The sequence below is a fragment of the Macaca mulatta genome, chromosome 9 (genome assembly GCF_049350105.2).
Source record: "Macaca mulatta isolate MMU2019108-1 chromosome 9, T2T-MMU8v2.0, whole genome shotgun sequence".
Taxonomy (NCBI): Eukaryota; Metazoa; Chordata; class Mammalia; order Primates; family Cercopithecidae; genus Macaca; species Macaca mulatta.
The window spans coordinates 105,381,440-105,398,083 of record NC_133414.1 but is presented as its reverse complement, the minus strand read 5'-3'; the positions used below and the strand labels follow the sequence as shown (position 1 = coordinate 105,398,083).

The 16,644-nt window shown below is 44.0% G+C and overlaps 1 protein-coding gene across 8 annotated transcripts in view; it reads left to right on the top strand.

Moving 5' to 3' along the window:
• The window catches only part of MYOF (myoferlin), a 173,319-nt gene that overhangs the window by 38,040 nt on the left and 118,635 nt on the right, over positions 1-16,644 (top strand). For all 8 annotated transcript variants that reach the window (XM_077946808.1, XM_077946806.1, XM_015147703.3 and 5 more), the window contains one exon: positions 12,371-12,479. Coding sequence is in view for 6 of the 8 variants with exons in the window: in XM_077946806.1 (XP_077802932.1) it covers positions 12,371-12,479 (109 nt within the window). In the remaining 2 variants the exon portion in view is untranslated. The remainder of the gene's footprint in view (positions 1-12,370; positions 12,480-16,644) is intronic.

Here is a 16,644-nt window from a genome sequence, read left to right as displayed (position 1 = left end):
ATGGACATAAAACAAGTATTATAATTCTTTAAAAAATTTTTTAAAATGCTTTTAAAAAATTATAATTCTTTAAAAAATTTGTGTGTGTGTGTGTGTGTGTGTGTGTGTGCGCGCGCATGTGGTTTTGTTTTGTTTTGTTTTTGTGAGACAGAGTTGCCCAGGCTGGAGTGCAGTGGCATGATCTCAGCTCACTGCAACCTCTGCCTCCGGGTTCAAGTGATTCTCCTGCCTCAGCCTCCAGTGTAGATGGAATTACAGGCACATGCCACCATGCTCAGCTAATTTATGTATTTTTACTAGAGATGGGGTTTCACCATGTTGGCGGGGCTGGTCTCAAACTCCTGGCCTCACGTGATCCGCCCCCCTCAGCCTCCCAAGGTACTGGGATTACAGGCATGGGCCACCATGCCCTGCTGAGTGTTAGAATTGTATTCTATAGATTCAAGAAGGTGGAGAATTACTTGAGCATGTTAGTAGGGACATGGAAGATAATTTAAAATCTTAACTTGAACTACTAGAGATGAAAATTGCAATGTCTGAAATAAAGTGACCTTAATTATCTGTCTCAGAATTTACATTTCTAGTATTCTTTCTGCCCTCCAAATATATGTACTTATGCATGCAAAACCACCATTATATATACTCCCACACCAATGCAGAACAAAGTTAGAAACAGTTTCTGAATATAAATCTCAAGCAAGGCATCTATTTTGCTGTACTGTTGTAGCAGGACGAGCCGCAGACAAAACCTCTCAGACACCGAGTTGTAGAAGGAAGGGCCTTATTCAGCTGGGAGCATCGGCAAGCTGCTGCCTTAACATCCGAGCTCCCTGAGTGCACAATTTCTGTCCCTTTTAAGGGCTCACAACACTAAAGATTTCACATGAAAGCATTGTGATTGATTTGAGCAAGCAGGGGGTACGTGACAGGGGCTGCATGCACTGGTGGTCAGAGAGAAACAGAACAGGGCAGGGAGTTTCACAGTGTTCTTCTATACAATGTCTGGCATCTATGAATAACATCGGTTTCTAAGTCATGAGTTAGAGAAGAGAGAGGAGACCAGCTTAGAACTTTTCAGTGTCGCTGCTCTAACACGGAACTAAAAAGCAATCAGAACGGAGAGTTCTGCCCCAGAATAACATCTGCTTCTGGTTTAGATTTTCGAACAGCCTGAGAAGGTTTAGGCCAGGCAGGCCCAGGCCTGGTTTTGGGCCTAGTGCGGGGCTGCCTGTCTTTGGTTTTACTTCCTTGTTTTTTTCTTAAAACAGGTACTGTGTATAAAACAATATAAAACAATATGAGAGGGTCTCTTTCTTTCCTCATTGTGAGAAGGAGATAACAAAAAGCCTAACAATATACCTAGAAGGAAATGTATTCCAGTTCTTGTGTAAGAGGTGTGGGCATGTGGCCAGCTGTACAATCATGAGATTAGGTAGAATTTTAATTTTGCTTCTTGTTGTTTGGGCGACTCTTGGCAAATTTCTTAATCTTTATAATGGGAACTGTGGTACTTCCTCAATAAATAGTAGCTCTAGGGCACATTTGATATAATTAAGAAAAAATTACTTCAGTTTCCTGATAAACGACAAAATAGCTAATGTTTTTTTTCTAGGTTTACTGTGTGTTAGGGACTATGCTAAAACTATTTCACTTATAATTGCATTTAATCTTTATAACAACTATGAGTCAGTCAGACAGTTTTATCTTCAACTCACAGATGAGAAAAATGTGGCTGAAAGAGGTTCATTAAATTGTGAAAGGCCACTCAGCTCTTCAAGTGGAAGCATGTGGATTTTACACAGGTATATTAAAATCCTCTTACACAGAGCCCAGACCTTCCAAGGTTTATTCTATGTGTGTGTGTGTGTGTGTGTGTGTGTATGTGTGTGTGTGTTCAGGTTGAGGGCCAGGGTGCTAAAACTTGAAAGTGAGAGGTTGTTCTGGGGACTATAGAATTAGAAAAAGCAAAAGACCTAGCTTACGTTGTGAAATGTACTAACTCCCGGCCGGTCACGGTGGCTTATGCCTATAATCCCAGCACTTTGGGAGGCTGAGGCGGGTGGATCACGAGGTCAGGAGTTCGAGACCGGCCTGGCCAACGTGGTCAAACACCTGTCTCTACTAAAAATACAAAAATTAGCCAGGTGTGGTGGCAGGCACCTGTAATCCCAACTACTCGGGAGGCTGAGGCAGGAGAATCGCTTGAACCCAGGAGGTGGAAGTTGCAGTGAACTGAGACCGTGCCATTGCACTCCAGCCTGGGTGGAGTGCAAAAACACAAACAAACAAACAAACAAAATTATCCAGGCATGGTGGCAGGCACCTGTAATCCCAGCTACTCCAGAGACTGAGGCAGGAGAATTGCTTGAACCCAAGAGGCAGAGGTTGCAGTGAGCCGAGATTGTGCCATTGCACTCCAGTCTGGGCGACAGAGCGAGACTCTGTCTCAAAAAAAAAAAAAAAAAAAAAAAAAAAAAAAAAAAAAAGAAAAGAAAAGAAATGTACTAACTCCCTAGGCAAAGCCCAAAGCTTCTTTTAAATTAGAAAAACCAAAAAAAACTGTGTTTGGAATAAAATTAATTTGGTAGGGCAAAGTGTGGTATTGGTCATAAGTTTTTCATTTCCTCGTATATGAAATACCTTGTCTTTAAGCTTTTATTACTTTTATTTCTCCTAGTTATAAAACTCATTTCTGACCTTGCCCCATGTAAATATGACAGTGGGAGAAGGTGGTCTGTCTTCTCCTGGGGTTGGTTGGTGAGGAAGGATAAGATAGCCCATGGATTGAAGCAAGTGCTTCTCACTGGAGTAGCTTCTCAGGCTGTTCGAAAATCGAAACCAGAAGCAGATGTTACTCTGGGGCAGAACTCTCAGTTCTGATTTCTTTTTAGTTCGGTGTTAGAGCAGCGACACCGAAAAGTTCTGAGCTGGTCTGGGCTGGCTATCTCTATACAGGGAGAGGCTGAACTGCACTTTTTGGGGAGGCAGATTAAGTAGTGCTGCAATCCTGCTGGTATCTGTTAAGATCTTGTGATTAAATAAGAAAGGGCCACAGCCCTGGAGAAAGATACCCAGAGAGGCTGAATGAGAAAAGGCATCTCATAAAGGCAAGAGCTGTAATTATGTTCCGATGGCTCTTTGGCGGGTGATCTCTTAGGAGAGGAAGATTTACAACCTGTAAATAATTTCCAAGGTTATTGGACTATCTTCAATGATGTATCAGCTAATTTATTCATGCCACAAATATTTACTAATGCCTACTATGTGTCAGACACAGCTCTAGACACTGTGGGTACTCCATACCTTTTATGGAGCTAACATCTGAGTAGAGGGAACAGATAAATACACATATGACATAACAGATGGTGATAAGTGATACGAAGAAAATAAAGCAGGGTAAAGGAGAGAAAGCAGCAGGGTGAGGTCTGAGTGGTGGTTTAGATAGGGTTGTTGTATGAGGGTTTGTTTTGGGGGATTTCTTTTTTGAGACGGACTCTTGCTCTGTCGACAGGCTGGAGTGCAGTGGCACAATCCCAGCTCACTGCAACCTCTGCCTCCCAGGTTCAAGTGATTTTCCTGCCCCAGCCTCCTGAGTGGCTGGGACTACAGGTGCCAGCTAATTTTTGTATTTTTAGTAGAGATGGGGTTTCACCATGTTGGCCAGGATGGTCTTGATCTCTTGACCTCGTGATCCACCCACCTCGGCCTCCCGAAGTGTTGGGATTACAGGCGTAAGCCACCATGCCCAGCCTGGGGAATCTTTTATAATGGGTTATGAAGTTTACAAACTTCATTCAGATGCCACTAAATTGGATTTTATGAGAATTCAGCTGCAGCTGACATTTACCTCTGGTCTAACTCTGAAAAGGAAAATTGTTTTCTGAAAGGATTTGTGGTATAAGTAGTATTAAGGGTGGGGAAGGGCTATTTAATGTAGGTAAGATAAAGAACTGGCTTTTAGAACTTTGCACAGTGATTACATAGAAATGGATGTGGGTAGTTACAAGGGGTTCTTATCTATTCATTCATGCCCACCTGCCCAGCCCCCTGCTGATTCAGACCAGCTTTCACTGCCGAGTACTAGCCAGGAGTCCTGTCTTCATATGTTTTTTATAGATCTCTTTTTCTAGCATAGTGTCTGAAATAATAATACAAGGTGACTGTTAAGCCCTTGCCATATCATTCTTTTAATCCCTGTAACAATACCATTAAGTAGGACCTGTCATTATCCCCATTTTACAGTTGAGGAAACTGAAGCCCGGAGAAGTTAACCTGTACGCAGCCTGAGCCTGAATTAGTCGGGTCTGTCTGCCTCCACGTTCCTAGTCATTAGGCAAAGCTGTCCCTCCTTATCTTAAAAGGTTCAAGTGCATGAATTAGTGAATAAATGGATGGATGGATGGATGGATGGATGGATGGATGGATGGATGGATGAAAAAACTACTACTTTGATTCTAACTGTTGAGGGAATTAGCTGGAGACAGAGCATCAGAACTCCACTGAACCATCAGAGCAGGCAGGCAGGCAGGCAGGCAGGCAGGCACAGAATTGGTCAGGTGAAAATAAAATAGCAGGTGACCATCTATTCAAGAAAAAATATTCAGGATCTCCTCCATGCCAGAGGAGTTAAGCCTGCTCCTCGCAGGCACAGACTCTGGCCTCAATGCCTCACTGACCCGGAGGGCTTTGGTGAGGAGACCTGGGTTTCCACTCAGCCCTTTGCGGGTGTTACAGTGATACCATTGTCGCCAGTGGCAGAGGTGAGGGGGCTGGGAAAAACAGCGCAGTAGATGCTGGCCACAAAAACCGCTCAAATCCTGCCACAGCCTTCAGGCTATGTCAGTGATTCCAAAACCAGGGCGTGGAGTGAGCTAAAAGTAGAGGCGAGACTTGTGCCAGCCAGGTTTGGGAATCACGGTTAAAGATCAGGGCTTCTACCTTTTAAAAAGCCACACCCCCTTTCGATGAACGGGAAAGGAGCCCCAAGGTTCTCCGGCAGTCCTGGCCTGGAGTCAGGAGCGGAAGTTCCCGGGGGCAGCGCAGGTCACTAGGCCTGCCCAGGAGGTGTTCATGGAGTTTGCCTGCTAGTTTGTTCTATTAAATAATTGGACGATGCCTGGTTCTCCAAAGTGAGCCTGGATTCCCATGCTGAATGTTTTTAAAACCACTCACGTCCCTCTCTCCCCAGATCCCGCGTTGCCTGCTGCCTTCCCTACCCCCAGCCCTCCACCTCCTCCACTTTACTCCCACAGCCTTTGGGAGTTACTGTCTAGACCATTGTTTCTCGGACTTCCTGGGTATAAGAATTAACCTAAAGGAAAAAGTCGAACTCAGGGACTTGGGAATCTGCAGACGCCCTGGTGAGGGACGTCTGGGGAAGCACATTCTGAGAAATGTTTTGGGAGACGATGCGGAGGCCGAGTGAGGGTGGGTGGGCAAGTGCAAGTGGAGGGGTGAACCGAGGCGCAGCCCTTTGCGGGGATTTTACCTTAGCAAGGGCTTCCTGTGATATGAGCTGCTGCCATGGGTGTTTTCAGAAAGAATTATTCAGTGACACCTGGTACAGTATGGGCAGGAAGGCTTCATTCAGGACTGAGTGAGGTCAAGTGACCCCTGCAACGGGGACTCGTGGGAGGGAAGAGAGATGGGGTGCCGCTCAGACACAGCATGGGCAATGGTAGCCAAGGAGCAGTGTGGAGGTCAGTGGATGGAACATTCCTAAGCGGAAATGTCACGGTCAGGGGGATTCTGGGTAACCCAACCTAACAGGATTCTTGCTGAGGACATCACCTGGGGGATGGCAGAGAATGAGAAACCCGATCAGATATGGAGGGTGATCACATCTCAAGGATGGGGGTTGTTTGCTAGACTGGCTGAGTAGGATTCTCTGCTAACACTGGATTTCATAAGAAAGCACTAGGCAGGCCTAGGAGGAGGCTCAGGAACTCCACTCAAGTTTGGCCAAGCGAAGACTCTTGGGTCAGCTGACACGGCCTCTCCTACCAGTCTCTTTCACAGGGGGCATGCTTGGTTCTCCTGCCTTTTGGCTGGGGATCAGGGCAGGAGCTTGACAGATACTGGCCTAGAAGAGGAAGAAGTGTAGGGGAGGGAGACAGGGCCCAGCCTTGGAACCCCAGGGCCATAGGCCTGCCAAAATGACAAGGCATGGCCAGCTGAGAGCCCACTGCTTTGAGGGTGGGGAGGTCAGCCTCTTTTTAGGTTTCCTACAGGGGACCTAGGAGCAGCTTGGAATCATGTTTGTCCCCAGTCCAGTTGAGATTGCTGTTCCTGCTCAGAGGTCGGGAAGTTGAGACCGAGCTGCCATCTCTAGATGCAGAAACAGTGCAACATGTGATTTATTTCTCAGCCTCCAACACATTTTTTCCTTCATGAAGGAATTTCCAAGTTACTCCTCCTTCAGAAATCATGTGGGCTGTGTCTCTGCTGCAGAGAGGAACAACTTGGTGTACGTGAGCTCCCCGGAGGAAGAGTCAGCTGGCAAAGCCCTTACTCACTCCAGAGGCATGCGGCCCTTCACATTTGCGCCCATGCTAGAGGGGAGAACATTTTCCATTTCTCTTTTGTAAACAAACTATACTCTGTCTATTTTAAGAAGATGGAGGGAAAGAAAAACAGTTACGTGGCTCTTAACCAATACTTGCAAGACTAAGTTGACTGGTTTACAATTAAACTCTTTTATTCCCGCAATCATAACATCTTATTTTCAAGTAGTTGCTCCCATTGCGTAATATTTGATGTCACATAGAGACTTGATGCCAAACTCTATGACATTCGTGGGCTGAAAGACAAAGAAGCATGACTGGCTTTTTCTTCACTTTGAAGACATCTGCAGTTTATTAATTCCACAAGGAAAGCTGGAGGGCCAGAGGACGTCGAGATTCTTTCACTATAAAATTCCCTTTTGAGACAGTAGTCCTTCTGTTTTAGTGTTGGTTGGAGTTCATGGGGAGACTTACTTTTCCATGAACGTATAGAGCAAAGCTTCCCCATCACTGTCACACTATAATATTCTAGCATTTTCATAACATCAGTAATAGAAAAGAAAAAAGGCTCTTGGTTTAGTGTCACCTCCTTTAAAGGAAATTGGCTTATGGTTAGACCAAACTGTTCTTATCCTCTGTGTAAGAGGCCAAGTCATCATTTCCCAGTTTTTCACAGTATTTTGTATCCAGGCAACGTCATAGAAAATAGGCCTAGGCCAGGAGTGCTCTGGGAGTCACTGCAGAGCTCAGACTTACCCATGGGACATGTTTTCTTCAATTCACAATGAAAACTCCTAGAAGTTCTGTTTGAATTTTTCCTGAAGTCAACCTGTTGTAAAAATATCTTTGGGATTCAAGGCTTTCCAGGCCTTCTTCTAAACACATTATCTTTACTTCAGAAAAAAAAAAATAATAATAATAAATCCTTTTATGTGTCCCCCCTACAAAAGCATCAGAATTTTAGGAGAAAGCAAATCTTTCTTTCCAAATAGGATATGAAACTAAAGGTTTCTAAAATAAGGAATTGAGGTTAGGCTTTATAACTGGTTTCTGTTATTTTACTCCATTCCTGGTCAGTGACCTGTTACTACCCTCTCTGGGGGAAGAGAAACTAGCAGTTATTGGTTGGGTCAGAATGGAGGTTGTAAAACCACTCAAGGCCATAAAGGGTCAGCAGACAGGCTTTGTGTTTTAGGCAAGCCTGTTGTTTCCAGTTAACCATCAGCCTCACTATTCCCTATTGTATTACGTAGCACACACTGCATTCCACATTTCTGTTATTGGCCTAACCTTCTCTCCTGACACTCTGTGTGAATTCTAGTTTGATTCATGACATTATAAGATAATCTCTTTGAAGGCAGAAACCCTGCCTAGCATTCTGGATGGTCTAACATGGACATGTTCTAAGAGATTTTTTTTTCTCTAAATTAGAGATCAGGACTTTAAAAAAAAAAAAGAGAGAGAAAAAATTGATTATTATTATTATTTGAGACAAGGTCTTGCTCGGTTGCCCAGGCTGAAATGCAGTAGCATATTGACGACTCACTCGGCCTCCCAAGTAGCTGAGGCTACTGGTGTGAGCCACCACACCCAGCTAATTTTTCATTTTTTGTGTGTGTGCCCAGGCTGGTCTGGAACTTCTTGGACTCAAGTTATCCTCCTACCTCAGCTTCCTGAAGTGGTGAGATGACAGGTGTGAGCCACCACACCTGGCCAGAAAAGAAATATTTAACATTAGATGGTTTCCCGTAGACATATATAGAAAGCATCACATATACAAGCCTAGTAGCAGACTGTTAGAGCTGGAAAGCATTTGAGAAATTTTTTGCTTCAATCCACTTGTTTGCAAATAACGAAGAGTTGGGTGACTTAGCCAAGCACTTTAAGAAAGTTGGGACAGAGTTAGGAATAGAACAGGAGTTGTTTTCAACCTGGGCAGTTTTGCCCTCCAGGGAACAACTGGCAATGTGCCTCAAAGTTTTCGATGATCACAAATGGTATCTAGCTGAACAGTATAGCCTCCCATAAAAAAAAAATTAATGGGTTCAAAATGTCAGTAGTGCTGAGGTCAAGACACACTGGTCCAACACCAGGCTGGCCCTCTTTCTCCTTCAGCGTAGTCCCAGCATGTTGCACTGTTTGTTCTAAGATTTATTTATTGATGACAGAGATTCAGGTCATTTTGACTTTAGCAGAAGCAAATCGGTAGATGTTCAAGTGTGCAGTGTTGCTGTCTCAGTCCTAGGGTTGGGCTATGAATTATAGAATTGCAAGGAATGAAGTCCAGTTTCTTTCCACAGCTTTCATCGCATTTAGACATTTAATACCAGTTGGATGACTTTTAAACCTGAAGTTTTTACGTTTTGATTTTCTTGAAAATTCAATTAGCTGATTTCATGACTTAAAAACCATGGAAATAAATTCTCCTTAATACTCATGCTGTGTGGCTGAGAGAGATGTGGAAGAGATTTTAGGGGCTTTCACCTTGTTTGGAGGCTCATCTGTTTTGTCTGGTGAAGATGGAGTAATGGGTGTCCTCAGTATGTCACGGGAATAAATATCTAAGTAAGGAGAAAAAATATACTCCTGTAAAAAAGCCTGAAAAACATACTGATCTAAAAACATACTCTGTAAAATTCCCATCCAATCTTTTTTTCTGTTAATGTAAAACATAGTTTTATTTTAAAAATTTCCTTAAAAGATAATAGTTTTGAGAAAAAATAATAACAATAAATTATGGTTTTGTAACATGTAAACATTAAATGTATGACAGCAGCAGGAAAAACAGCAACAACAATAAAACAGGAGAAAATTCCCACCAATTCTCAGCATTGACTGGGAGAATTTATTTCTTTATTGACCAAAAAGGGCTGAAAAGTTCACTATTATCCCTCTGGAGGCAAAAATTTTCTTTTCCATTGCCAACTACGGCGGACTCTTTTTTTTTTTTTTTTTTTTTTTTTTGAGACAGGGTCTTGCTCTGTCACCCAGGCTGGAGTGCAGTGGCCTGATCTTGGCTCACTGTAACCTCTGCCTCACGGGTTCAAGTGATTCTCCTACCTCAGCCTCCCAAGTAGCTGGAATTACAGGCGTGCACCACCACACCTGGCTAATTTGTTGTATTTTTAGTAGAGATGGGGTTTCACCATGTTGGCCAGGCTGGTTTTGAACTCCTGGCCTCAAGTGATCCACCCACCTTGGCCTCCCCAAGTGCTAGGATTACAGGCATGAGCCACCGCACCTGACCCCAACTACAAATTCTGCTTGTGATATTAGAAGGGATGAGAGTCCATCACAGTTGTTGAGCATCTTGTGTGGTGTTCTTTACAAGAAAGTGCACTCTTCCAAGAAGACATCATGTGCAAAGCGCTCCTATCATTGGGTAAATTGGGCGAAACAGGGTGCTATAGCAATTTCCTGGTCTTGTGCAATATCCTATTCATAGAACGCAAAGACACTTATTAATATTGCCAAATCTCTGGACCTATATGGTTGAGTTACGGACCCTAGCATTAAAATCTAATCCTATTTCTGAAGACCGAAGAGGACTGGGGAGAATAATACAGATACTGCTAACATCTATCACTTCAAAAATGATGTGCCTATGTTACCATGTGGCGTCCCCGGAGCACTTCTGAGAAACAACTTTTACCTTCTGATTTTTAAAGAAACTGTATTATATTTTAAAATAAAATGAATTCTTTTTCCACAAGATGAATTTTCCTGATTATTGTGTTTGTCCAAAAGCCCAGAGTTACGTAGAAATGTTCAATTGCAGTTTCCTCACCCCAGATGTTTTGGCATAAGGAATCTCTGCTATCACTTTAAGGACTCAATGTTTAGCTTTCTATTTTTATGCTAATGATTTTCTATACTATTTGCTAGTGTAAGTGAGTGCCAATGTAGACAGGATATAAGTAAGTAGTTAAAAATTCTAAATATTGGGCTGGGCACAGTGGCTCACACCTGTAATCCCAGAACTTTGGGAGGCTAAGGCGGGTGGATCACCTGAGATTGGAAGTTCTAGACCAGCCTAACCAACATGGAGAAACCCCATCTCTACTAAAAATATACAAAACGAGCCAGGCGTGGTGGCACATGCCTGTAATCCCAGCTACTTGGGAGGCTGAGGCAGGAGAATTGCTTGAACCCAGGAGGCAGAGGTTGCGGTGAGCCGAGATCGCTCCATTGTACTCCAGCCTGGTCAGTAAGAACGAAACTCCGTCTCAGCGAAGAAAATAAATAAAACATTCTAAATATTTCTTCTGTCCTTTATCAGGATACATACTGAAAGCATGTGACTCTCTGCCTTTCTGATTGCATTTCACACAAGGAACTTCCCCGGTTTACCTACTCTCATTCATGTTTCCTGTTATAACCCCAATTTACAGGCTATTTTTCACAGGTTACATTTTTATATAGACTGGGGAACGTGTGTTCTATAGGTGTTTTTGATCATGTTCCCTAACTATAAAAATGTTTTGACTTATTTATTCTTTCCTTCATTCAGGAACCTGTTGTTAAGTATCTACTATGTTCTGGTACTGTGTTAGAGTAGTGAATAAAACAGGCAGCAATCCCTGCGTCGAGGAGGCTTTCCTCGTGAGCAGAGACACGAGGGTACTTCTGTGCCAATATGTTAGGTACGATAGGAGATAGACAGGCAAGTGGCAGAGGCTGATATTTTCCACCAAGTTCTAGGAAGAGAGAAGTACACACACTGAATGTTTGAATGCTGCACCATCATACAGAGGATAGCAAGCTAACCCTATCAGTGAACTAGCAACCTATTTACAACCCTAGAAGGTCTACTTGGGGGATTATTTTCACAGTGGGCAAAGATTTATGGGTCCTTTTACATTTCCATTACAGAGAAATGCCTTCCTCTCTCACTAAATTTTGTCCTACTTTTCTTTCTGGATTCTGGGTGGCGGGGCATGGCGGGGGGAGGGGGGTGGGCTATATTTAGTCTTTCTTTTTTCTTTTTCTTTTTTTTGAGACAAGGTCTCACTCTGTCGTCCAGCCTGGAGTACAGTGATGCAATCATAGCTCACTGCAACCTCAACCTCCTGGGTTCAAGTGAGCCTCCCACCTTATTCTCCCATGTAGCTGGAATTACAGGCATTACCACACCCAATTAATTTTTTAATTTTTTGTAGAGATGGGGTCTCATCATCTTGCCCAGGCTGGTCTCAAACTCCTGGACTCAATTGATCCTTCCACCTCAGCCTCCCAAAATGCTGGGATTACAGGCATGAGCCACTGTCTGGCCACTCTATTCAGTCTTCACCTCTTGCCCTTCTATCTCCTTCATGACTGTTGAAATTTCAGGCTGCGAGCAGTGATTCACACCTGTAATCCCAGCACTTTGGGCAGCTGAGGTGGGCAGACCACCTGAGGTCAGGAGTTCGAGACCACCATCCTGGCCAACATGGCGAAAACCCATCTCTATGAAAAATACAAAAATTAGCTGGGTGTGGTGGTGGGCGCCTACAATCCCCGCTATTTGGGAGGCTGAGGCAGGAGAATCACTTGTACCCAGTACATGGAGGCTGCAGTAAGTGGAGATCGCCCCAGGGCACTCCAGCCTGGGTGACACAGCAAGAGTCTGTCTCAAAAAAACAAAAGAAAAGAAAAAAAAAAGACAGGAATTTCATAGGCACCAGAGTTTGACTCTTGTAATGGAGAAGTGATGGAAGATACATTTACTGCCAAAATGCCCTGCGACGCTCATAGCAAAATGGCCCACATCTCACTATAGGTAACTTTAATTATAACAGATGAAGAGGTAGGGGTTGAGAGGTCCTGAGTCAGTGGAAGCCTATCTCCTACTTAGGCTGCTATGTGCTTTCCTGTTTTCCTTGCAGATTAATTGGCACAGCAACCGTAGCCCTGAAGGACCTGACTGGTGACCAGAGCAGATCCCTGCCATACAAGCTGATCTCCCTGCTAAATGAAAGGGGGCAAGATACTGGGGTGAGTGTTTTCTCTCTCACTGAATGGCTTTGAAGTGAGATGATTGAGCAAAATTTCATTAAGAAAAAGGTCTAAGGCCAGACGAGGTGGCTCGCGCCTGCGAGTTATTATACATAACCCACATTTGTGTGGTTATGTATAATTCTGTGTATCAGATACTCTTTGAAACATTCTGTAGAAGGCAGTTCATTGATATAACCTTGGAATATGAAGATGGTAATATCATAATCTATTTTTTATTTTTTATTTTTTTGAGATGGAGTCTTACTCGGTCACCCAGGCTGGAGTGTGGTGGTGTAATCTCGGCTCACTGCAACCTCTTCCTCCGGGGTTCAAGTGATTCTCCAGCCTCAGCCTCCCGAGTAGCTGGGATTATAGGCAAGTGCCTCCATGCCCAGTTAATTTTTATATTTTTAGTAGAGATGGAGTTTCATCATATTGGTTAGGCTGGTCTCAAACTCCTGACCTCAGGTGATCCTCCCACCTCGACCTACCAAAGTGCTGGGATTACAGGCATGAGCCACCACGCCTGGTCTCATAATCTTTATTACATTGGGTGTTGGATGTTTTCTGGTCACAGCCTCTCTCAGTAAGTACATCTTGCTGGGTGTAGTGACTCACGCCTGTAATCCCAGCACTTTGGGAGCCTGAGGCAGGCAGATCATGAGGTCAGGAGATCTAGACCATCCTGCCTAACATGGTGAAACCCCATCTCTACTAAAAATACAAAAAATTAGCCGGGCATGGTGGCATGTGCCTGTAGTCCCAGCTACTTGGGAGGCTGAAGCAGGAGAATCAACGAACCCGGGAGGCCCAAGTTGTAGTGAGCCAAGATCGCACCACTGCACTCCAGCCTGGGCAACAGAGCAAGACTCTGTCTCAAATAAAATAAAATAAAATAAAATAAAATAAAATAAAATAAAGTACTTCTTAATATTGTCTGATGCAAGACCAGAATTCTCTTTCTCAAGTGCATGTGCTTTTAAAAAAATGACTCAAGTGTCACAAGTCCCAGATTTCATATAATTAATAAGAAGCACTCATAAAGATACTGTCTTTGGCCCATAACTTCCAACCCCTTCATTTTTCCAATCAATTTATTTTTCTTGGGAGCCTGGGCAAAGGGAGAAAAATTCACACTAAAAGATGGAGTCCCTGTAGGCAGAGCGAGGCTTCTCAACAGCCACGTGAGAGAATGGCAATTTTGCTGGTCTGGTCTCTAAAACTTACAGGTTTGCCACAAATCAGCATTCTAATCAAAACACACATTCAAAATGTCGGCTATCATCTGTTTACCCAAAACCTAGCTGAGAGAAATGATTCTGAGGCACGATGGTATAAGTCAGTGATTTTTCTGCCTTCTTTTTTTTTAAGCACAGAAGAAAGCATATGTAGACTCCTAGAATGGCAGAACTGTTGTGATTCAATGGAGGGTGTTAGTCCATGAGGCTGGGAAATTTATAAAGAAAAGAAGTTTATTTGGCTCACAGTTCTGCAGGCTGTCCACGCATGGCACTGACATCTGCTTGGCTTCTGGTGAGGCCTCAGGAAGCTTTTGCTCGTGCGGGAAGGTGGAGAGGAGGCAGGCATGACACATAGTGAGAAAGGGAGCAAGAGAGAAGAGGGGGAAGGGGCCAGACCCTTTTTAATAACCAGACCTTGCAGTAACTAATAGAATGAGAACTCACTCATTACTACAAGAATGGTACCAAGCCCTTCATGAGGGATCCACCCCCATGACCCAAACACCTCCCACGAGGGTCCACCTCCACTATTGGAGGTCACATTTCAACATGAGATTTGGAGGCAACAAACTTCTAAACCATATCATCGGGTAAAGAAAATGAAGGGCCTCAAGCCCTGCCCCTGTAATTCCTCTTACCCTTTTGGGGTTCCCTGGAGCACCTCTGGGAATCCCGAGGTTACTAGAACACAGCATGAAAACCACAGATCAAGGGGGTGGCTGTCCGTGTGTTCTTCTAGGTTTGAAAAGTTTGATTCTTAGATTAAGTTTAGCAACTAAGCCCTTCAGTGCTCCCTGCATTCAGCCATGAGATGCTGCTTTTATGATTCTTTGTGTGCTGTGAAACTGTGGCTGGGGGCATATTCCTTATCCTGTTCAGTGTCTTCCAGAGCAGTAGTTCCACGTCACAGGGTGTACCAGTCTATGGGGGAGTATTCACTGATAAATAGAGAAATAGAAAAAAATAGGGCAATGCACTGTATATGTGTGTGTTTACCAGATGTAGGAAAAGTGGCAAATGAAAATATAGGATGTGTATTTAAATTCACATAAACAGACCGGGCAAGGTGGCTCACACCTATAATCCCAGCGCTTTGGGAGGCTGAGGCGGGCAGATCACCTGAGGTCAGGAGTTTGAGACCAGCCTGGCCAACATGGTGAAACCCCATCTCTATTTTAAAAAAATACAAAAATTAGCTGGGCGTGGTGGCGCTTGCCTGTAATCCCAGCTACCCAGAAGGCTGAAGCAGGAGAATCACTGGGACCCAGGTGTGAGGTGGAGGCTGCAATGAGCCGAGATTGTGCCATGGCGCTCCAGCCTGGGCGACAGAGTGAGACTCTGTCTCAAAAAAAAAAAAAAAAAAAAAAAAAAAATCACATAAACAATGAATAATTTCTCAGTGTAAGTATGTCCTAAATATGATGTCCTGTATTTTTTCTGGTCACCTTGCATGTGTGTGCACATGTGTGTGTGTACGTGTGCGCCATCCTTATTTGCAAAGGACTCCCTTTATTCTGAGGTTTGTCTCTGCTCATTTTTGGTGTTAACATGCCTCCCTTTTATAAAATGATTGTGATAATAGATGATAGTTGAGGGCAGGTATTTGGCAAAATACGGGTTAGCAACCCAATGTTGATTTCCCCTAGCAATTTTTTTGAAATTTTGTGAGTCCATGAAATTAAAAAGTACTGTATACAGCAAACTCTGCCCTAAAATAATGCTCCAGGTGAGAAATTGATCTCAGCTCTGGTAAGTGGGAATAACTTTGTCTCTGGTAAGGAACTAGTATGTTTCCTTCTGTTGCTGGTGAAAGCTACATAACGTTTTCAGTTTCCGTTTTTGTTTGGCTCTAGGCATTTTGGAGGTCACAGATTACACAAGAGAAATGGCAATTATATTTAACTTCATGGTCTGCATGTTTGTTTCCTCTTTAGCCAGATTCAATTCTCCTTTTTTTATCCTATTTTATGAATCACAATTTTATATACATGTTTTGTTAGTCACTTTTTTTTTTTGAGACGGAGTCTAGCTCTGTTGCCCAGGCTGCAGTGCAGTGGCACAATCTTGGCTCACTGCAACTTCCGCCTCCCGGGTTCAAGCGATTCTCCGGCCTCAGCCTTCTGAGCAGCTGGGATTACAGGTGCCCACCACCATGCCCAGCTAATTTTTGTATTTTTAGTAGAGATGGTGTTTTACTGTGTTGGTCAGGCTGGTCTCGAACTCCTGATCTCATGGTCCACCCGCCTTGGCCTCCCAAAGTACTGGGATTAAAATCTCAAGCCACCATGCCCAGCCTTGTTAGTCACTTAAAGTTCTCTCTCTTTTTTTTTTTAAGACGGAGTCTCGCCGGGCACAGTGGCTCACGCCTGTAATCCCAGTACTTTGGGAGGCTGAGGCGGGCGGATCCAAGGTCAGGAGATAGAGACCAGCCTGGCCAACACGATGAAACCGTGTCTCACTAAAAATACAAAAAATTAGCTGAGCGTGGTGATGCATGCCTGTACTCCCAGCTACTCAGGAGGCTGAGGCAGGAGAATCGTTTGAACCCAGGCAGTGGAGGCTGCAGTGAGCCGAGATTGTGCCCTGCACTCCAGCCTGGGTGACACAGTGAGACTGTCTCAAAAAAAAAAAAAAAAAAAAAAAAAAAGACAGAGTCTCGTTCTTTTGCCTAGGCTGGAGTGAAGTGGCATGATCTCAGCTCATCGCAACCTCTGCTGCCTCTGGGTTCAAGCAATTCTTCTGCCTCAGCCTCTGAGTAGCTGGGATTGCAGGCGCCTGCCACCATGCTCAGTTAATTTTTGTATTTTTAGTAGAGATGGTGTTTCGCCATGTTGGCCAGGCTGGTCTCGAACTCCTGACCTCAGGTGATCCACCCGCTTCGGCCTCTCAAACTGCTAGGATTATAGGCATGAGCCACTGTG